Source organism: Peromyscus leucopus, chromosome 9 (genome assembly GCF_004664715.2).
Source record: "Peromyscus leucopus breed LL Stock chromosome 9, UCI_PerLeu_2.1, whole genome shotgun sequence".
NCBI classification, from domain to species: domain Eukaryota; kingdom Metazoa; phylum Chordata; class Mammalia; order Rodentia; family Cricetidae; genus Peromyscus; species Peromyscus leucopus.
In genome coordinates this window covers 56,491,529-56,513,631 of record NC_051070.1, presented here as the reverse complement: position 1 = coordinate 56,513,631, position 22,103 = coordinate 56,491,529, and the positions used below count along the sequence as shown (strand labels likewise).

The 22,103-nt window shown below is 46.1% G+C and overlaps 1 protein-coding gene across 1 annotated transcript in view; it reads left to right on the top strand.

The window, feature by feature from the left end:
- Window positions 1–14,102: 14,102 nt before the first annotated feature.
- Adra1a (adrenoceptor alpha 1A) overlaps window positions 14,103–22,103 on the top strand; it is a 107,167-nt gene continuing 99,166 nt past the window's right edge. The window contains 5 exon segments of the mRNA XM_037208441.1: window positions 14,103–14,185; window positions 15,589–16,309; window positions 16,312–16,508; window positions 16,510–16,957; window positions 16,960–17,100. Coding sequence (XP_037064336.1) covers window positions 16,219–16,309; window positions 16,312–16,508; window positions 16,510–16,957; window positions 16,960–17,100 — 877 coding nt within the window. The 5' untranslated portion in view covers window positions 14,103–14,185; window positions 15,589–16,218.

Sequence of the window (22,103 nt, the reverse complement as noted above, 5' to 3'; positions counted from 1 at the left end):
CTGGGACTGTAAAACACATCATGGTGCCTAGGAACCTTTACATGAGTGCTGAGAACCAAACTCAGGTCCCTGCGCTTGCAAAGCAACTGCTTTACCCCGGAGCCCTTCCCATCACCCAAAGAACACGTGTCCCCGTACCTTCACTTTAAAGATGTAGAAATTGCTGCTTCCAGTGATAGCAACGTTCTCCAAGAATACCTAATAGACTGATGGAAGAACCCAGAGGAGAAGCAAGGCCTCCTCTCCTGACAGTTACATTCTCAGCTCTGCAGCTGCAGTTTACTTCTTAGAGTCAGCCCTGCCCACCACAGGCTTGAGACTCACCCAACATGGCTGCCACTGTGGAGCCATCGACTCCACCTCTTTCCCTCCACCTGCGGTCGTCTCAGGCATCTTCACCAGGGTTGTTCCTGCTGCCACTGTCCAGGGACAGAAGTACCACGACCTCTGTGTCCATCTTAGGCGCCATCCCTAGCAGCAGTTCTACGGTGGGACAGCTAGCTGAACCCCTCTTCCGTATAAACCTTGGACTGCTTCCATCTTGGATCACCAAGGTTCCGCCAGAGTCCAGGGAGGGTTCCTTGTCATTTTTAGTAAGGCAAAATTCCTCCAAAATGGCTTGATTCCCATGAGATACACGAAATGAGCTAACTTTGCAATTCTCTAAAGAAGTGATTCTGCCTTGGGGGTGGGGGTGGGGGGTGGGCATCTTCAAAACGCATTAGCCGTGAGCAGGAAGGTGGTTCCAGGGGTTAAATGTATTGTTTCCTCAGCCGGAAGACCCTGCTAAGATGGGTTAAGGAATTTTGAAATGTCCAAAATTGTAAAAACAAAACTGAACATGGTCACACCGGTGACACTGATGAAGAAACTTTTAAATGTCGCATTTATTTATTTGAGGGGGTGTGCACAGTGGCCAGCACGTGTGTGGAGGTCAGAGAAGAGCCATCAGGAAGTTCTCCCCGTCCACCGTGTGGGGTCTGGGGTTGGGGGATGAAACTCGGGGAGTCGGGCTTGGCAGCAAGCGTTCCTTCCTGGGAGAGCCATCTCACTGGCCCTGATGAAGAAAATTCAGTTCTCAGACGCTACTCTAGATTTAACATATTTACATTTAAATCCTCATTCTGCCCCTCCCCCCCATTCTTCCTTTTTTTTTGCCATTGAACTTCAGGATGCCAGCCCTAGTTTGTTTTATACTTCAGAGTGTGTAACATCGTGTTCTGACACACGGTCAAGTAGTGAGATGCTTGCTACAGTCAGGGAACTGAACCTATGGATCACCCCACGGAGTCACCTCCTTCTCTGTTCTCATGGCTGCAAATCTGCGGCATATGGTATGAGATTGTGGACGGCCTCTCAGACCCAGACCTCAGCTCCCCAGCCCTGTGCTGTGAAACCATCTCCTCTTTGACTTTTACCTCCCCTTCACACCTCTATGAGGAGAGTCGCTGAAGGCAAGATGGGTGGAAAGGTAAAGCAAAATGCTCCAGGCTGAGAAGTGGGGAGGTGGGAGAAAAGAGAGAGAAAAACTTTAAAACCTCACTTCCCTAAAAGGACTCTGCTCTCTCACGTTCATCTGCCTGTTTCGTATTCTGTTTAAGAAACTTTAGTCTCCTTACCTCAGCTGGGAATTAGCTTCTCCTGTTAGGTTCTTGCTACTTTCTAGCTCCATGTGGTACCTATCCCCAGATTCGCCGCAAGCAGATAAAGATGTATCCACAGGAAAGCATCAAAAACGCCAGGCAGACTCCATCCACAAAGCACATCACCCGCTCTGCTGGCTTCTGAGGTGATTCCCACTAACTGCATCTGCCTGCCCCCTTGGTTTACCCCACTGTCTGGTACTCGGCTCTGGAGATATAAAGATTGGGGACTTTTGTTTGTGTGTGTGTGTGTGTGTGTGTGTGTGTGTGTGTGTGTGTGCATGCACATTTGTGTGCACATGCGCATGGAAGCCAGAAGAGGGCATCAGATCTGGCACTGGAGTTACAGGCAATTGTAAGCCACTCAACACGGATGCTGGGAACCAAACTCTGGTCCCGTCCCTCCCCTCCCTCCCCCCTCCCCCGGAAGAGCAGCTAACTGCTCTCCACTGCTGAGCCATTCCTTACTTAAGCACCTTGAAAATGAGCTGGAAGAAGTGGTCTTGAGTCAGACGCAACCTGAAGACAGGAAATCCTTCACTCGGCTCCTCTGAATTCATCACCGTTAAAAGTGCATCCCTACCCTCACGCCCCTGCCACTGAAAATTCTGCCCCATCTGTAGCAGCTGTCACGCATTCCCCACTGCACACCTTGTTTATGACTCAACATGGATGTGGCATGGGCTTTCTTACAGACACATGCATTTCTTCAAACAAACACAAAAACTGAAAAGTCTCGCTTTCGCCTTTTGCAATTGCATCCTCTTACTCTTCCAGCTGACTTTGCTCCAAGTGACCTCTCTTACTGCAGAAGAGAATCTTCTGGTCCCTCTGGATGCAGTGACTTGGGAGCAGCAGCCTATGCATGTCTTTTGGGTGATACAGGACAGGAAGGCCTCCTGTGTGTACTTTGCACAATCCCAAGTTTGCAAGGGTCTCCAAGGAGAATGACTGACATCACCCTATCTGAATTTGGTCTGGCATCAACCCTTCCTCACTGCTGATTCCCACAGTTCCTCTTGAAGCCTAGAATGGCTAAAAACGCCTCGATGGCCAAGTTAACTCCAGAGTGTGAGGGAAATTTGGTGAACAGAACCGGGAGACCTGTTTTCACTGCGGTGAAATCTCCCTTGGGAATTGCCGACCCAGGGGAGGATGAGCTACGAGGATAGTGGCAGGGAAAATGACTTTGCTCTTGTGCAAAGTAGAAGCTGAGGTGAATGGGCAAACTGCTGTGTGGGAAATAGAGCCAGTCAGTGATGGCAGCAGATGAAGATCACATTTGCATGTGACTCAAAACACCAAGGGCAGAGCCATTCCAAGGAACTGCCATTTAGCAACATGAACTCATGTAATGGAGACTTCCCTGTACCAAACCTGCTCCGATGGTCAGCTATACATTATAGACCAGTGGGTCTTAACCTTCCTAAAGTGTGACCCTTTGACACAGTTCCTCATGTTGTGGTGACCCCCACCATAAAATTGTTTTCATTGTTACTTCATAAGTGTGATTTTGCTACTGTTATGAATCATAATGTAAATATCTGATATTTCCAATAGTCTTAGGCAAGCCCTATGAAAGGGTCATTTGACCTCCCAAAAGGTCATGGCCCACAGGTTGAGAACTGCTGTATAAACTGTCACCAAGCAGACATGGTGTGGGAGTCTCTGCAAACACCGTGGCCAGTACAGTGTCAATCCATGTGAGGCAAGGAGGAAGTTCAGTTCAACACAATTCAGTAGACTGTGTTGGACCAAACTTCTAGTCTGGCATAGGGTAGTTTATTTTAGGCATATTAAGTACAGTAAAATTTAGAAAGAAGTTTCCTTCTGTAACATAATCCCATGTGCACAATGCAGCTTAAGGCATAATTGCATTGAAACTCTTCTCAAAGTACACGTCACCTCTTCCATAAAGATGGTTCTGTAGATAGATTACATGTGTCATCTTAAGGGCCTACGAGAGGATCTGCTGTGTTCTCAGTCATACCGATAGTGTAAAGGCCACCAAGCTATTTACCATCTCCAGTCCTGTTTGTGAGAGTATGGGGAGGCAGTCATGGTCTCAGTCATATAGATAGTGCAGATTTCACCAGGCTATTAACCACATCCATTCCCAGCCTTTTGGGTGGAAACCTGGACCTACATCTCTCATTGAAGAGACAACTCTATGTGTTTAACATTCCTGGGTTCCCTAGTGCCTGCTCATGAACACAAGGTCCTGTGCCCTCTGCAACATGGCACATAGGTTTGATATCTGGTGGTGCCTGTCTGAGGTGGTTCTAACTAGAGGTGAGATCTCTGGTTCAACACTCTGTTGGAGACTGAAGAGTTGATTGTTGCCTTGTTTATTAAATTCTCTTAGGTGAACTCATTGGGAGTTGCCTTGTGACAGTGGGTACTTGGTGAGTGATTGTAGACTTTAGTACCCCTTCACTGACAAGATTTTGATAGTAGGAAACTCTTTAATAAAGAAGATACAAGAGCAATAAGTGTCACAACCCAGTTATATTCAAGGCCTGAAATATGGTCATGTCTGTGTTAAACTTCCCTTCAGTATTACTACAATATATTAATGTCATTACACGTGTGTCTCTGAAGTCCTCAGTTATCTTTCTCACCTTCACATTCTTAAAGTTTGGCTCAATACTTTTCAAAACAGGTATTAAATAAAAGTCTGTTGAAAAAGACATCCTTAGCAAACTTTGTCTCACGTTAAATAGTTAAATAATAGAAGCAATAAACTCAGATGAATATGTTGAGTGAAAGGGTGTCTACTCGAGCCCTGTCTCCTCTACATCATCTTTTTCACCATGGTGAGTGAGGTTATCATTGTCTCTTCTACATCATCTCTCACACAGAAGTGAATGAGGTAACCTTTGTACTCACCATTGAGAACTATCCTCTCTGGTACCCTGAGGCAGGGTACTGCATCAGGTGTCTCAGAATTCTGCTAGACAAGCTTGAAATATACAGTAGCTCCATGATTGCTCTCTCATACACAGACCCAAAGGACTCATGGGGACAAATGCACAGCCAGCCTGAGCCTTTTTCAGAAGCCCAGGGGGGAGCCAGTCACAGAACGAATGACCTTTCCTACTGAAGTCCAGTAATCTCAATCCAAAACTGCACGGCACATTGGTTTCTAGAGATTTTCCATGAGATACATCTATCTATGCATATCACCTTCAGTGTTGCATTGAAAACACTCCAGGCAATCCTCCCCGCAAAGATGTCAACCTCCAAGAACGTCTGCCAGCAAACAGGTTTCCTACTCCTCTTGTCCCTGGTACCTACACCACCACAGACCAGGGTTCTGGAAAACCAATCTGAAAAAGAACTAAAACAAAGTTATTTTAGCCATTATGGCTTTCGAACATCTCAGTTGCATGTTCTTTGTGGGGCGAGTGTTGCTCGCTATTTTTATAAACTTTAAAAAATATATAGAACATTCTTAGTTGGAGAATCATAAAAACATTAGACTGTACGGGGCTCCAGGATGATGCTCTACAGCACACTCACAATCATTGCTGTACCAGTAACAATAGCCAGGGAGAAGACCAGCCTAGACGGCCGTCAACAAACACACAGATAGGAAAGTGTAAATCAGGCAGTGGTGGTGCACACCTTTAATTCCAGCACTCTGGAGGCAAAGCCAGGCAGATCTCTGTGAGTTCGAGGCCAGCCTGGTCTACAGAGTGAGATCTAGGAGAGGCACCAAAATTACAAGGAGAAACCCTGTCTCGAAAAACAAAAACAAAATTAAAATCAAAAATTAAAAAAGTAAAGAAAGTGAGGTAGTCTAGGCTCAGTGGATTTTAAACTGCTGGGAAGAAATATGAAACTGTGGTATTTGCAGAAAAATAAGTGGAACCAGAATCATTATATTAAGTGAAATAAGGCAGACTCAAAATGAGAACTATCACATTTTCTCCCATTATGAGACATAGAGTTTAAATTGTGTGTGTGTGTGTGTGTGTGTGTGTGTGTGTGTGTGTGTGTGTGAGATATGTGTGTGTATACATGTGTTTGTTTATATGTGTGGGTGGGGGTCAGGACACTAGAAAGGGGATCCTGAGAGCGGGGAAAGAGCTTTGAACCTAGGGAGGAGAGGATAATGGAACAGAGAAGAAATGAAAGCAGAAGGAAGGTTATTGCGGGAAGAACTGAGCTGGGGGTGGGGGGTGTAGAAAGCGTGGGAGAATCCGGTGGGGGAGGGGGAGTGCATTCCTATAGCATATAATGTCACATATGCCGAAAACACTATGATGAAACTTGCCACTTTACTTGAGTATGAAAAATTCACCGGGCTGGCAAGAAGGCTCAATGGCTAAGGTTGCTTGCCACCAAACCTGACCACCTGAGTTTGATCCCTGAGACACGTGGTAGAAGGAGAGAATTGACTTCAGAAAAACTGTCTCCTGACTCCACACATGTGCAGTGGGCACACATACACAAATAAATAAATGTAAACATTCAAAAATAATTAATAAGAATAAGGTTCTTCTATCCAGTTAGAATTGTCTTAAAACCATGATCCATAGTGCCTTAGAGAAGGAATGTGAAAATTCTTTACCAACTCTAAACTGCACGTAAAGCCTTGCTTTGGGGACTGTGAAGGTCACTGAACTCCAAGAAGATATTAATTCTCAGAAGACATCATGGATTAGTTTGTGTGGATTTGGTTCCAGTGATAGAGTGTGGGAAAATCCTAAAGAAATATTGGTTTGAATCATAAATTATTAGGAAGCTCCGAGCTTTTCTTAGAAGCTGTTATTTTGTTTATATGGGAAACTACTTTTTGGGGGAAAAGTTGTGGTTTCTTGACTTTCTGCATTCGATGGATTAAAAACCACAAAAGAAAAAATTATTTTTCTAGCAAATATTTTGAGAAGTCAATTATAAATGCCAAAGATTTCATCCTCCTAAAAATAAAACGCCTGAAGACTCGTTGCTTGAGAAAAATTTAGATCTTGCTGATAATTAGCATAATATACCTCATTAAAAAAAGTTCCATGCAAATGGATAATAACAGTAACTGCAAGGCTTCCCTGCCTGACACATTTAGGTATTAAACAGTATTAAATATCACTGAACTGCCACTGACAAAAGCTGACTTTATCTTCTTCCTACAACCCTCTAAAGGTGTACTGATGGCAAAGTAAGACCGTTTATAAAATATGTATTAGAAGCCATCTCCTATTCTATACTTTGTCTTTTTATCTTTAATATGCTTTATCATTATTTATAGGTAGCATTTGGCATCCACAGCTTTAAACAACAACAACAACTTGACATTTTAAAATTTGATTCTTCCAGTTCCTTTACTCCCTGGGTCTTCTGTGTGCCTCAAAGACATGAGAACTCTCCAGGCTGTTCTATTGTCCCCAGACATTCTCCTCATTAAAAGTGAAAAATAGCACATGCGTGTGCACGCATGCACATGTACACACACACACACACACACACACACACACACACACTCACTCACACACAGTCTGATAACCAGAACTCCAGTGCCAACTTGCCAGGCAGCATGTGTGCACTGGTGCAGTAGTGACCTTAACGAGAAAATAAGAGAGAGAATAGAAAAGGTAATGGGGGAGGGATATAGTCAAGGTACTATAGATACATCTGAAAGAATAATAAACAAATAAGAAGGAGAAATAATAAAGAATAATAAACATAGCAAAGTGAAATAAACAAAAGAGAAACGAAATGTCCAGAACCAGAAGCTCGACGAGACCACTATAAAACCACACAGGCATCCTAGCCGAGCAGATACAGGTCAAAGAGAAAATGCTAGAACCAGAAGAGAAACATCGTCTGCTGCCTTTGGTGATGGACACTTGACAGACTCCCAGGACAACGGTGTCCAGAAAACCAGAGAATATACACATTTCAAAAATAATCTTGTTTGTTAAAGTATTTTAAATATTTCTCTCCCAATTAAAGTTGTGATTCAACACTGCCAATTTCTCCTTTTTATTACAATGACATGTTGGATATTCATGTGGCTCAAGTCACTGACTTTTTTTTTAACAAGTTCTGGGTTTTTAATGTTTATTTATTGTGTGTGTGCCCTGTGTGTGCCACAGCCTGTGTGTGGAGGTCAGAGGGCCACTTGCAGAGCTGATTCTTTTCTTCCACCATGTGAGTTTTAGGGGTCAAACTCGGGTCTGCAGGCTCGGCAGCAAGCGCCTCTGTGGCTGAACCACCGCACAAACCCAGAGGTTTTGGTGTCTTGTTAAAAACATTTCCCTAATCCCAATTATCCAAAATCCCAAGCGCAGCCGCCGATAGGACCTACACCACCCTCTCCAGGGAAGCCCTTCTGGGTCCGATCTACTCCCTCAGCATCTGGACCTGCACTGAAGTAAGGAACTGACTTAACTCACCTTTGTTTATAACCAAGGACAACAGTCATTTCTGGACTTTTTAGAATCTCACATACTGACTCATCTTAATCAATAATTTGACTATCCATCCATCTTGTTCTTCTCCCCATAGACCACTGTTAGCTGCAGGATGTTTGGAGATGGGAACTAAGGAACAAATTTTATGGAAGAACAGATGGATATCTAACCTTGAAGCTTGGTTTAAAAGATGAATACTTCATTTTAACTTAAATGTGATGCATTTGGTGCAGTCATCTCCAGAAGGTTGATGAACATCAACCCCAACCATGTTAGTATGAAATAGCATTTAACTTACTTCATTAGAAATTGACTGAAAAGAGCAAATAAATGCTGGGGAGTCTCTATTTTCAAGACCTCATCTTATTTGTTTTTCCTCAGCTGATTATGTACACCCCTGCCTCAGTTACTCTTCGATTGTTGTGATAAGACATGAATGACCAAGGCAACTATAGAAGAAAGAATACATTTGGGGCTTAGAGTTCCAGTGGGTTTTCGGTGGCTTCTAGTTACTGTTGGTGTGATCATCAGATCAGCCAACTTTTAAACTTATCTTTTCTCCTTCTTCCCCTGTCTTAAGCATATTAGAGTCCTCCCCATTGGGGCCATTGATTGCTCCCATTGAGTGCAATAATGATAAAGCCCATTTCAGAACTTTTTAAAAGCAGTACAATTTATTGTACCTTGATTTTTGCTGATATGAGGAACAAGACCGTTTTACCAATTTATGTCTCATGACTTCTAGAAGGGCTGCATCGTTGGCAGTTAAATTAACAAGACTGGATAGAGGACTGGATATTGATCAGAGTGCAAGCTTAGCCTTCAATAAAAAGAATAAAGCCTCTGCTGTTTCAAGTCTTCAGATGATGTCATATTTTTACTGAACTGAAGCAAGAGGGAACTAAGAAACATCTCTGTTCCAATGCTCTACGGGTCTTCATTTCAGAAAGACTTTCAAAGAGATTTTAGAGAAGTATGTGTGTTCAGCCAGGCAGTGGTGGTACATGCCTTTAATACCAGTACTTGGAGGGCAGAGGTAGGTAGATCTCTGAGTCAAGGCCAACCTGGCATATTAATCGAGTCCTAGGACAGCCAGGGCTACACAGAGAAACCCTGTCTAGGGAAGAAAAAAAAAAAGAATTATGTGTGTTCTTATATAAATGTGTGTGCATGTGTTTGTGGAGGTCAGAGGTCAATGAACCTCACATGTCCCTCAGTCACTGTCCACCTCATTTGTTAAGAAGGGGTCCCTCACTGGCCTGGAGCTCACTGGTTTTGTCAGGCTGGCTGTCTATCTCTAGGGATCCTTCCATCTCTCCTCTTCAGTGTTGGGATGACAAGCGTGTGCTACCATGCCCAGTTTCTTCTGGTTCTGGGAATTGAACTCAGGTCTTCAAGCATGCAAGGCAAGCATTTAGCTGACTGAGCCATCTCTTCTGTCCCTCAGGGAACCTTTAAAATTAGTGTCAGTCCTCATCTGGCTCACATGACTTAATTTCAGTCCTAAAATAAGTCTGAAACGTGAAAGGGAAATTCAGAGAGGATAAGGCAAGCTCTTCCACGAGATCACTGTTCCTCATCACAGAAGGAGGATCTCATAAACTCCTGCATCATGTGCATGAAATACAGACAGATGCAGTTCTTCGGTGACCTAGGCATACATGCGACACTTTGTGATGGTTAGAGCATAGCTAACGTGGAGAGTTTCTCTATATAAACACATATATAACATGTTTCTTTAAATGCCTGTGAGGAGAAGAATGAATACATCTCACAGAAAGTCATCTCATGCATTAATTTCACTCCTCCAAGAAGCAGAGAAGAGAGTGTGATTAAGCAGAGAAGTAGCTTGCTGAGGGAATACCTGTGATGGGAAAAGGAAGATGGAAATGGAGAAGGTAGGCAGATCCAAATCCCGCCAGGACGTGGAGAGGAATGAAGCATGGGTAGTTAGTGGAGTGTCAGGCATGCTCAGTCTTAGCAGGCTTCAGATGTCATTTGATCAAGGGACCAAGAGCACTTGATTGACATGGATCAAGCCAGAGGTGCTCTGCAAGTGCAAAGTTGCCTGAGCGGCAAAGGGCTGTCTGGACTTCCCTGTCTGTACTGCGCTGCTCTACAAGGCGAAGATGGCAGGCTGGATTCACGCCATTGGCAGCAGGTTATTTTCCCAGGTGGCTGCGGTTTGGGGCAATGATGGCAAAGTCAGAATTATGATCTCACGAAGCCTCCTCCCACACTGTCTGTGCACTGTGAAGTTTACACGGGTTGTCAGAGGACTGGAACATAATGCTCGTTTGGGGAAGTGTGATTTGTTGCTTCGTCCACAGTCTTCTGAGCAATGTTTTTCATTTTCCTCCCGCTTTAACTTGCTAAGCCTTAAGAGAATTGATGGATAAGGCCAGGTCGCTATGGTGGATACTAACGTTAAGCCATCTACTCTGCCACTTCAAATCATAAATCCCAGAAAATGGTCCCAATTCTGTTGTGCATTGTTTTAAGAAGCAGGTTGATAGATTGCCTTTTTTTTTTTTTTTTTTTTTTTTTTATCCTCCAAACCTCAAACTCTTACTTTCTCCCTAATCACTAACACAATCCTACCAGCTAATGGTGTCAGATATGTGCTGATTGGCTGGTCCTTCTCCAATCAGAATGGTTCTTCCAATGTTACGGAATGCTTGAGGGGACACACACACACACACACACACACACACTTTGTGACTCAGCTCTATCCAGTTGTTTTTCCCATTTCTATCTATCAACTGAATCTGGTTTATCCTGCGATCCTTCAGTCAAGTGGCATCGCCCACAGGCTTTCCCAGAACCTCACCATCAACAGCGTTTCTTGACCTACATCACACCTGGTCACACATACTTCAGAGTGGAGCAAGAGGAGCCTCTCCTTGGGGTGGGTTTCTAGGTTAGAGAATCCAGCTCTGACTCCCTGTAGCCACAGACTTCTCCTTGCTATAAAAGGTCCAAGGGACTAAAGTCTTGTCTTATTGACACCTGAACTCTGAATAGTCACAGTTTTCTCTCTCTAGCCTTTAGGAATTTCATCTGCCTCCATCCTCTTTGAACAGACATCACAGATTTGTACTTGTTAAGATCCACTGCTAACAGGTGGCTCTCAGGATGCCTGGGCTAAGGGGTTCACATGAAGTTGCATGGTCCCTGCAGACACAGGGAGAGAAGAAGATCAGGTCCAAATGTGCCATGTTGGATCCTTTTGATGTCATCATTTTTCCAAGTGACTTTTCAAGCTGAGCATCCATGGTCTATGTTAGGTTAGATGCATATTTCAACTTAAAGTAATCCAAAATGTACAGAGGGAGAAAGGAATTCACAAGATTAATTCATTCATAAGATTAGTAGTGAGAGCCAATTAGGACTAGGAGCAATATTCTTCAGAGAGTTAATTTCATTCGAACTCACTAGCAACTCTGCTAGGTTTCACTGTTCCCTGTAAAAATTAGAAAATCAAGACCCAGAAAAGTCTCACAGGAGGTGGGGCTTGCTCCTCAGGTCTCCATGGCCACTGTCTCTTCACTACACCTTCCAGGACTCTGTGATGTCAACCATGCATTACAGAGTGACTAAGGAAAATGTGTAGTGTGCACACAATGGAGTTTGATTCAGCCATGAAGAACAACATTATGTCATTTACAAGAAAGACATGGAACTGGCAACCATCGTGCTAAGTGAAATAAGCCAGACCCAGAAAGGCAAACATCGCATATTTTCTTTCATGTGTGCAACTTAATCTATACATATATGAGTATAAAATACATAAATATTATATATGACACGAATGTAGAATGGGAACTATTTGTGAAGATTTAGGGAACTAGTGGGAGAGCATAATGGGGGTGAATATGGTCAAAGTGCATGACATAGTTGAATAAAAACATCATTTTTAAAGCTATCATCTTGTATAATAAATATAAGCTGATTAAAAAAAACAGCTAAGAGTAAGTAGTTCCCCATTTGTGAATTGGTGGTTAGCAACCAGAAGGCTAGTGTTGAGAGTCTTCTTTGTAAAGACTGACATTTGAAAGCTGAGACCTATTTGGTTGCAGAGGTAGATGTTGGACTTGGGCAACAGGTAGTTAGTGGTTGGGATGGATATGTTCCCATTTGTCGGGCTTAGAGACTCAGGAATTCCAAAGACCTTCATTCATTTTTCCCTCCAGAGCTTGTTTTCTTGCAGACAAAACCACTTCCCTTCTCTACTGTGGATCACATATTAAAGAGAATGAATGTTCATGATGCAGGGTAAAAGGATACAAATCTGAACAATGGCTCTCCCTCTAGGGGGCGAGATTCCCAAAGAACTCTTACACATTTACCAGATGGGGTGAAAGTCTTAGAGGTTGTAGAGCAGCCTCCTCCAAATGGGGAGGGGAATCTCAGAAAGCATATAACCTAGTCATTGATGGGCTAGTGTTGAAAGAGCCGAATTTCTTGTCTGCACATTCACTAGGCTTCTTCCAGACTCCAAGGGTCAGTTTGTGAAGAAGCAAGCCGTTTGCACACACTCTTTCTATGACATTGATGTCAAATCCAATCAAACGTAGTAGGTGTGGGTATTATGTCTCCAGCCACGGGGTTAGGGGATTTTATGTATAGAGGAGAAAGAACTCTAAGTACCAGTTATTCAGTGTTAAGGGACCCCTGATCTCACCACATGACTGTGTCTCTGCACACTTTGGAATACTGCTATTTAAAAAAAAAAAAAAAAGCCTATAAACTTCTTTTTTGGAAAATGAATAATATTAACACATTTTTGCTCAGGAGAGGGAATACAGGTACAGCACTCTAGTGATCCAACCCAGGCTTTCATCCATGCATGCAAGCAAAGACTCCGCCTACTACTACACGCAGCTGAAGCCCTGTGTTCTCCTAAGGCTAATTTCATATTACCAGACTTAAGGGATTCTAGAAAGCACTTCAAAAAAAAAATTATGTTCTGTCTGAGTCAATAACGACAAAAGAGGATGGCCTCAGAAATGGGCACCATTCTGGGCAAACTCTTGTTTGTCCTTAATATTCTGAGTAGTCCTAAGTTAAGCAGACCACAGAATTTGTCAGGAAGAGATAAATAAATAAGACTGTGTGAGCCCTCCACTCAAAAACTATTAAAAAAAAAAAAACGGAAGAGAAGAAATTCTCCTCTGAGGATACATTTTCTTTTGAGAATTGGAAACAGATTGGTTTAAAGATACTACATTGTGGTAGAAATTGCCTTGAGAGTATACAATTTTTAAAACGCCATCTAACCAAATGAAAGTTGGATCATATTTTTTTTCCTGAAACTATTGCAATCAAGCTTAGGCAGTCTTCTCTGGTTTGCGTACTTTTTAAACATCTGCAGACAATGCCGTGCACTTACACTTCTGACACCACTTCCTGACTTAAATAAACCTGGGCTGTGACTAAACTTTTTAAAGTAACCTTTGGGAAATTTATGTAAACACATGGTGTATTCAGTAAAAACTTGAAAGGATATCTGTGTTTGTTTGTTGGTTTGTTTTTAATGTATGCATCAGCCCATTGATAGGTGGAGACCCAGAGAAGGGAAGGAGGGAGAGGGATCTAGAGTGAAGATAGGGAGGAGAGAAAAGGAAAGGGGGAAGAGAGACACAGAGGGACAGAGAAACAGAGAGGAGCAAGATGAATCCACTTCCAGGCAGGAAGGAGAAAGACACCAACTCCGAGGTTTACGAGATTGTGCGGGTTGCCACAGAGGAATACGGTAACAGCTGGAGATTACGGTACTCTCTGGGCTACTGCCTGTACTACGTCAACCAGAGCCGCAAAGTTCCTCGCTTCTCTTTTCTGGTGTCCAGGAACCGAATATCAAACCGGTGATCCCGGAGTTATTGGCTCGTTATATTTGTCTTTTCTTTTCTCTGTTACCAGTCTTTATTTTTAAAAGATCTAGGAGAAGCAGAAGCGAGCCCGGAGTTTAAGGTGCTCGGCAGTGGTGGGTGAGTCAGCGGGTGCTAAGGACTGGGACTTGGTCTTTGGAGACCGTCCCTCTCCTCCCTGCAGAGAAGCAGCCGGCGCTGCAAGGACTGAAGGTCCGCTCTTCCCCACGCCCGGGCCTCCGCATCCGCGCAGCAGGTGAGTAGCGCTGCGGTGCCCGGCGCAGGCATCCCGCAGGGCCGGGTGGGGGTGGGCAGGTGTGCCTGGCTTCCAGTTGACACTGGACCTCCACTTAGCCCTGCGTCTTCGCTTTGGGACCCGACTTGAATACCAGCACCCCAGAGCTCTGTGTTTTCCTGATTTGCCATGAGAAGTTACCTTCTAGTTAACAAGTGTCATTTTAACCCAGTTATAGACCCCAGATGGGAGAAAGCGGGTTCCGCAGTGGCGTGTTTTTGATATCGCTTGTGAAGGCTTGAACTTGGGATTTTCACAGCAGCCTTCGCCTGAGATCCCTGCCTTGGGGCTCAGCCTCAAAAGACCAAGTGTGCACGTCCCCAAGCCCGGCACTCCTGTCCCACGTTTCCTAGTCCTTTGCAGTTGTAGAAATCGGGTTATTTAGGTAGATCATGACCCCTGGCCCAGAAAGTCCCAGACATCCCCGACTGCTGGCACGCAGGTTTGATTTTTTTTTTTTTTTTTTTTTAGACCCTTGGGGAATCCGCAGTGACTGTTACTCGCAAAGCCTGGTCCAAGGAGTGATGCGCTCCTATTCAGCTCCCCAGAAGCCCGGGTGTGGCTAGAGGCTGGAATCCATAGGGCGGGCGCCCCTTGGAGATCCTGCCTGAATCCATCAGGGCCCTGTTTAGCCCTGGGGATCAGCTTTGCTGAGAGCCTGGCTCTCGCGCGCGGGTAGCTTGGCAGGTAGACAGACTCGCGCGCTCTGCTCCCACGAGCGCCAATTCCGCGGGAGTGAGCGTGCGCGTGGCCCTGCGGTTCCGTGCTCTCTGAGGTTCGCTCTCCCAGGCCGCCCTCTCCAGGTGACTGTGGTGCAACCTGTTCAAAAGGCAACCCGGAGGATCCTCCAGATTTCCACCCGCTTGACTCTGTGCGACAACCCGCCGCCGCAGACGAGGCTGTGGAGCTGGGGTGGTGGTGCAGGGAGGGGGCGTTTCGGGGCTTTTATTTTCTCCATCCTGGCTCTCGGAAATCCAGCTTCCAGCTACTGCAGCTTGGGGTTTGGTTGTCGTTATTTGAGGTGGGATGTTGTTTTGTTTGTTTGTTTAGGGGGTTTTGTTTTGTTTTGTTTTGTTTGCTTGATTTTTGTTTTGGGTATTGAACTTGGTCAGCCACGGGGAGGTGGAGCACTAGAAGGCAGCCTCCCAGAGGGGAGGACTGGGGAGGACTGAGAAAAGGGACAGAGCACGCGATCCCCTCCTGTGTCTACTCATCGCCTGCGTCAAGGCCGCACAAAGCCACTCCTGGACTGCAGAGCAGCGGGCTCCCAGCAGGAGTCTGGTTACTGGGCGAGCTCAGCAGGGCCTGGCTGTCTCAGGCCCCTGGCTCACCATCCGCCTTTTCTTTGCGCTTTTTATTTTCAGCTGGATTCAAATGAACGAAGCTCCAGGGCCGCTTCGGTCTCAGCAAATATTTCAGACCCATGCAACCTCGCCAGAACGCCTAGAGGCTGGAGCTAGCAGGAGCCCATAGTTGGGCGACCAAGCTGAGAGTAACTGCCGGCCAGCTGCAGCGCCCAGATGCCCAGATGTTCCTTTTGAACTTCGACGGCTAAGCCACACTTAGCTGCTACCCTTTCGGCAAAGACTGGCAATAGACTTGTGAATTTCTAATTTACCTGTGAATGCACAGGATGGATCAGACCACACAGAAAAGTGAGCTCCTGTAATCTCTGGGATTGCGTTCACAGCGTGTCCCCTTGAACCTCGCTGCATGCTTAGGGTAGGGAAGGTGTCCCCAGCAGTCCAGCGCTTTCCTGGCCATGTCACCGTTAATGATCTGTGACTTAGTGTGGCCCTCTGAGGGTTGCCAGGGCTACCCACGGTGGTTTCCAACAGGTGTGTTCTCTCCCTTCCCCAGCCCAACCCAGCTGGCAGGATTCCCCCAAGCTGAGGTTTTTTGACTTGGCTTCCTTACTCCCACCTCCGCGCCCTCCCCGCCCCCCACCAGAGGGTGGCGGTCCAGAGCCGGACCTGGCCCCCCTCCCTGGGACCATGGTGCTTCTCGCTGAAAATGTTTCCGAAGGTTCCAACTGCACCCACCCACCAGCACCGGTGAACATTTCTAAGGCCATTCTGCTCGGGGTGATCTTGGGGGACTCATCCTATTCGGGGTGCTGGGGAACATCTTAGTGATCCTCTCAGTGGCCTGTCATCGGCATCTGCACTCGGTGACTCACTACTACATCGTCAACCTTGCGGTGGCAGACCTTCTCCTCACCTCCACCGTGCTGCCCTTCTCGGCCATCTTTGAGATCCTGGGCTACTGGGCCTTTGGCAGGGTCTTTCTGCAACATCTGGGCGGCAGTGGACGTCCTATGTTGCACAGCGTCCATCATGGGGCTCTGCATCATCTCCATCGACCGATACATTGGTGTGAGCTACCCGCTGCGCTACCCCACCATTGTCACCCAGAGGAGGGGCGTCAGGGCTCTGCTCTGCGTCTGGGCGCTTTCCCTGGTCATCTCCATCGGACCCTTGTTTGGCTGGAGGCAGCCGGCCCCTGAGGATGAGACCATCTGCCAGATTAATGAGGAACCTGGCTACGTGCTGTTCTCCGCGCTGGGCTCTTTCTACGTGCCACTGGCCATCATCCTGGTTATGTACTGCCGAGTCTACGTGGTGGCCAAGAGAGAAAGCCGAGGCCTCAAGTCCGGCCTCAAGACCGACAAGTCGGACTCAGAGCAAGTGACGCTCCGTATCCACCGGAAAAATGTCCCGGCAGGAGGCGGTGGGTGAACGGTGCCAAGAATAAGACTCACTTCTCCGTGAGGCTGCTCAAGTTTTCCCGAGAGAAGAAAGCCGCCAAGACTCTGGGCATCGTGGTGGGCTGCTTCGTCCTCTGCTGGCTGCCTTTCTTCCTAGTGATGCCCATTGGTGAGTGTTCTCAGCCCACTGCTTAAGGTTTACAGGGAGAGGAGTCTCCACGGGAGACCTCGCCTAGGGTGGGAGGAGGGGGTCTGCATTTCAAAGTGCACAGAAGGACTCCCTGGTGGGGATTAGAGTTTTCTCTCTTTCTATTCCGGTCTCCTTTGCACTGGGTCCTAGGTCACTTGGTCCTCTGCAGCAAAGAAGGCTCCTCCTGGCTGCTCCAGATTCGTTGGTCTCTTTATCGAGAATGTCAACTTTTCATAATGCTTTTACGCCTGCTTATTTTAAAATCTACTCACTCCCTTTAGTGTCCCCAAAGCAGACTGCTGAATACTGCTTGTGCTCTAGGATGGGTGGGGAAGAAAGTCCCATTGGCTTGTAAATAAAATAACCACCACGCTGAATTCTGGGCAAATGTGTGACAGCAGGATCGGGTTAGATGGTTCGTTCCATTGTGTTAGTTCTAGCGTCTGCCTAGGCTCTGTCTGCCCATTTTGTTTTCTGAATTCATTACGGAAGAGAATATGGTAAGCCACCCATGACAACAGAAATGTTTTTTTTTTCCATCCAAACCAATTAAAAACTGTTAAGAATCCACCATATCAATCCCAGTAAGCAAATACTCTTTCATTTTCAGCAGCAAGTTTGAAAGCAGACATCACTCTTACCCAAAATCATCCCGGAAGTTACAGAAAACAGCTTGAAAACAGTACAATAATGTTGCAAATCCAATTTTTGCAGATGCAAAATTAGCTGTTATCAAAATGAATTAGCTCATTCTAAGTATCAACGAGCTGATCCACTCAGAACAGTCCCCTGTCTCTGAGAGGCCTTCGATGCAATCCCAAAGCACTTCTTGGCTATTTTTAGTTTGTAAGCTAAAACCCAGACTCACAGGCTAGTTACCACGAACTCTAACAAACATAAATTATAGCAAATAACGACAATAACACAACCCCTCCAAAGTTCCTATGAGGCCAGTGTCAATTACAGAACCATACTTTGCAACATTGCGTCAAAATAATAGGTCTAGTTTTTTTGAGTGCCAGCGGTGCCCCAGATGTTGACCAGACTTTTCAACCAAACTATCATCCTGCCACCACAGGTGGAAGAAAGACACTTTTCAAGTTCCATCAAATGATATAGCCACCAGTCATGTGTAACTGTTCAAGTGTAGATTAAAATTAAATTATACCCAAATTCCCTCTCTCAATCCCACTAGCCACTTTTCTTTTGTTTGTTTGTTTGTTTGTTTGTTTGTTTTCGAGACAGGGTTTCTCTGTGTAGTTTTGTGCCTTTCCTGGAACTCGCTTGGTAGCCCAGGCTGGCCTTGAACTCACAGAGATCTGCCTGCCTCTGCCTCCCGAGTGCTGGATTAAAGGCGTGCGCCACCACCGCCCGGCCACTAGCCACTTTTCAAGTGCTCAACAACAAGCTCTGACCAGGAGCTACATTTTGAGACAGTAGGGACACAGGTGATTTCTACCGTTGTGGGATTTCTGTAGAGCGAGGCTACTGGAGAGGCTGACTCGCCGTATGACCTTTGTGCCTGCCTATCACTGTTCCTAACGTTTCTCCTGGAAGGATGTTGGAGCTTTGAGTTTACAGGACACTCTTCAGCCTCTCTGTTTACTTCTTTTCCCACATTCCTCCCCTTTGCATCCCCAAGAGTACACTATTGCAGCTGTACTTGCTCACTCTACAAATGCTTGCCGGCCCCTGGTTTTAGCTGCTAGCGGGGAACAAGGCAGAAAAGCCTTTGCCCGTGAAGTAGACATGTGCAAATGTGCCCTAAAGGTTAAGGATTTATAAGAGCTATCAGAGAGCAAGCAGAGTGAGAGGCCAGGGAGCCTAAGGACGATGGATCAGTCTGGGAAGTTCTATGCAGTGTAGAGACATTCAAGCAGAGCATTGACTCAACTGAGCTTGTAAAATCCAGAAGGAAGAGCAGGTTGGCAGAGGCAACAGCCAATGCAGAGATAGGAAAGTTTCGTCTGCTCAAGCAAGGGCAAGAGGCAAGGGCGAAAGGAGGCTGAGGGCAGATAAGGTCACGTCATGTGAGGTCTCTTTGGTCAAGGAAAAATCGTGTACTTGTCTACTTGCGGTTGGAAGCTGTTGGAAGCCGTTGGCGGGTTTTTAAGCAACTCAGTGGCTCGTCTTTGTACTTTGTAATGATTGTTGTGGTAGCTGGGTGAAGAATGGCTGATTGCAAGCAAGAGTGGAAACAGGGAGACCAGCTAGGAGGCTTTGGAAAGGTCTGGGAGAGAGGTTGTGAGGCCTTGGACTCTGGGCGAGTGGAAGCAATGGAGAGGGAGCACACCGGATGCTTCCCTCAAAGGCAGAGCGGACAAATGTGGACAGGGGAAAGAAAAAAAAAAGGAGAAATCAAGTGTGATTTCCAAGTTCAGAACCTGAATAACTGGGTAAAGGGTGATATATTTGAGGGGGGCAGGGAGAGAGAGAGAGAGAGAGAGAGAGAGAGAGAGAGAGAGAGAGAGAGAGAGAGAGAGCTGGGAAGGGCTGGAGAAGGTGGGACATCATAGCGTTGCTTCCCTGCTATGCTGGAAACATCTATTAGACATTTGAGTATCTACACGGTGGGTAGTGGTGCTAACTTGAACTGTGAAGGGACATGTGTCAGGCAGGAAAGAAAGCAGATGGGAGGGAGGAGGAGTGTGGCCCAGGAGGTAGGAAGAAAAATGAGGAGAATGTGGAATCCCCGAGGCAGAAGATAAATGTTTAAAACACGAATAGCTTGGTCTACAGAGTGAGTTCCAGGACAGCCAGGGCTGTTACACAGAGAAACCCTGTCTCGAAAAATAACAACAAAAATAAGAATAGTCAATTGCGTCACACACAGCTCCTGGGCAGAGCAAGTGGAGGACCGGACACCAGCAGTGGCCTTGATGATGAGGCAGTCCTAACTGATGGACAGTGGTCAGGTGGTCTGGTCACTCCTGCAAAGAGATGGGAACAAAAGCCCAACTGGGCATCTTCGAGGAAGAACGGAAGATCAAGGGGGGTGAGGAAAAACAGCTCTTAGAAGAGTTTGCTAGAGGGGAGTTGGGAAGGGGATGTTGCTGGAGAGATCCAGAGGCAGTTCTCAAAAGTGGAAGACAGGCCATGGTGTTTGTATTCTGGTGGAAAGATCGGATAGAGCAGGACAGCAATGGCATAGGCAAGAGCAGAGAGGAGTGTCCAAGAGAAGGAAACGATGAAGAAGCCAAGGATGTGAGCACCATAGCAAGAAGGAGTGGAGGAGAGCATTAGAGATCTCTTCAGAAAGCTCCAATATCCCCAGTGAGCTGAGAAGAAGAGAGGAGAAGGAATGAGAAACGTGTCTGTTGAAAAGACGTGAAATATCTTAGGAACAGGAGTCTGTGTATTATGAAAATTTAGTCAAGACAGTAAAGTCCCAAGGGCCCATTCGGAATTTATGATCATGAATATGAAACAGAGCAGGGAAGAAGGCTACATGATGCTCTCCCAAAGCTAAGTGGCTGATGGCTACAGGGGTGTGGCTGAGGATAGATAGGAGTTCTAGGGAGCAGGGTAGAGAGGGCACATCTGTGATGGATGGACATGGACTGGGTCAGATCACAGCCCACACAGAGCGGATGGTGGAAAGGGTTAGAGACGATGGATGCCTGGACCTCAGGACTGTGTTGGTGACAGGTTCTAAAGAGATGGAGCATAATGACTCAAGTCCTGATGTCCTGAAGGACAGGTGGATGCCTGGGACTTAATGGAGTCTTCTCCTGGGCTTACGTGCACTCTCGAGGAGTGAGAATGCTTGGGTAAAGGTGTTGTGACAGGGGAACTTGTGATGTAAAAAATAAAAGGACACAGAATCAAGAGGAAAATTGAAAACCTATAGTTGACAGTGTGTTAGAAGGCTGCTCAGTGAGGTGGGAGATCCCTAAACTCACCAATATGTGATTGGCGATTTCCTTCTAACACCAAAGGAATACGAAGATGTTTCTCCCAGGAGATATGGACAGGTGATAAATCCCAAATACCAAAGCAGAAAGAAAGGAAAGATGCATACAGCATGCCCTTGCTTTCCCAGGGCCTGTCAAGCTAGTTAAAGAGACAAAGTGAGTAATTAGCATGGGCCCAAGAGACTGATGCTCAAGCAGTATTAGGACCTCGTGGTGAGGAATATAGTGGTTGTAGTCATCTGGAAATCATTGAAGAAGCTTCTAGAATACCACTGCTGATGGAGCAGGTTCTTAAGACAGCACTGCTTCAGCTGAGCCATCAGTGAGATGTTGTTTGTTTTCATTAGCAGCCTCAAATGCATTTTTCACACAAGATGTGAACAGAAAAATAAATATGCCATTATGTTTCCAAGCCCAAGAGAAGAGGCCATTAATCTGCATTAGGCGATCCGAGAATGAAAAGATAGAAAGAAAGCTGGGTCCTGAAGGAAGGGGGTGTGGCAAGCTGAGACTGAAACACCCACATGTGCACTGTCCACGGGAACCAAATGAGGGAATACTTTTCGTTACCAAAGGTTTCTGACCACTGAGGTATGATGGCTCCTACCTGTGATCTCAGCACTTGACAGGTGGTGGCCGGAAGACCAAGAGTTCAAGATCACCCTCCGCTCCACTACACTCAGACCACAGTGAGTGAGAGAGTAGCCTGGGTTAGGAGAGATCTGTCCTTCAAAAGTCCCCATGGAGACCAGGAGGAGGCTTTGTCACTCTGACATTGCTAGGGCAAGCCCTTTTCCCCAAGCTTCTCCCCACGAGCCTGGATGCGTGCGGATTGAATAGTGTGTCTGCAGGTGAGAATCCAACTGAACGGCTTTCAAACCAAGTCTTGCTTGTCCTCTTTCCTTTCTGCGAGTCCATTGTTGGGCTGAAACTCAGAAGCCATTCAGCTGAGGAGGTCACACTGGAGGCTGCTGTCAGCCATCCTGAGGTTGCCGTGACAGCTTGTAAAACGTGAGTGTGGACGACGGTAGAGATGCGTGAGAGGCTAGGAAGGTGTCAGCCTTCAAC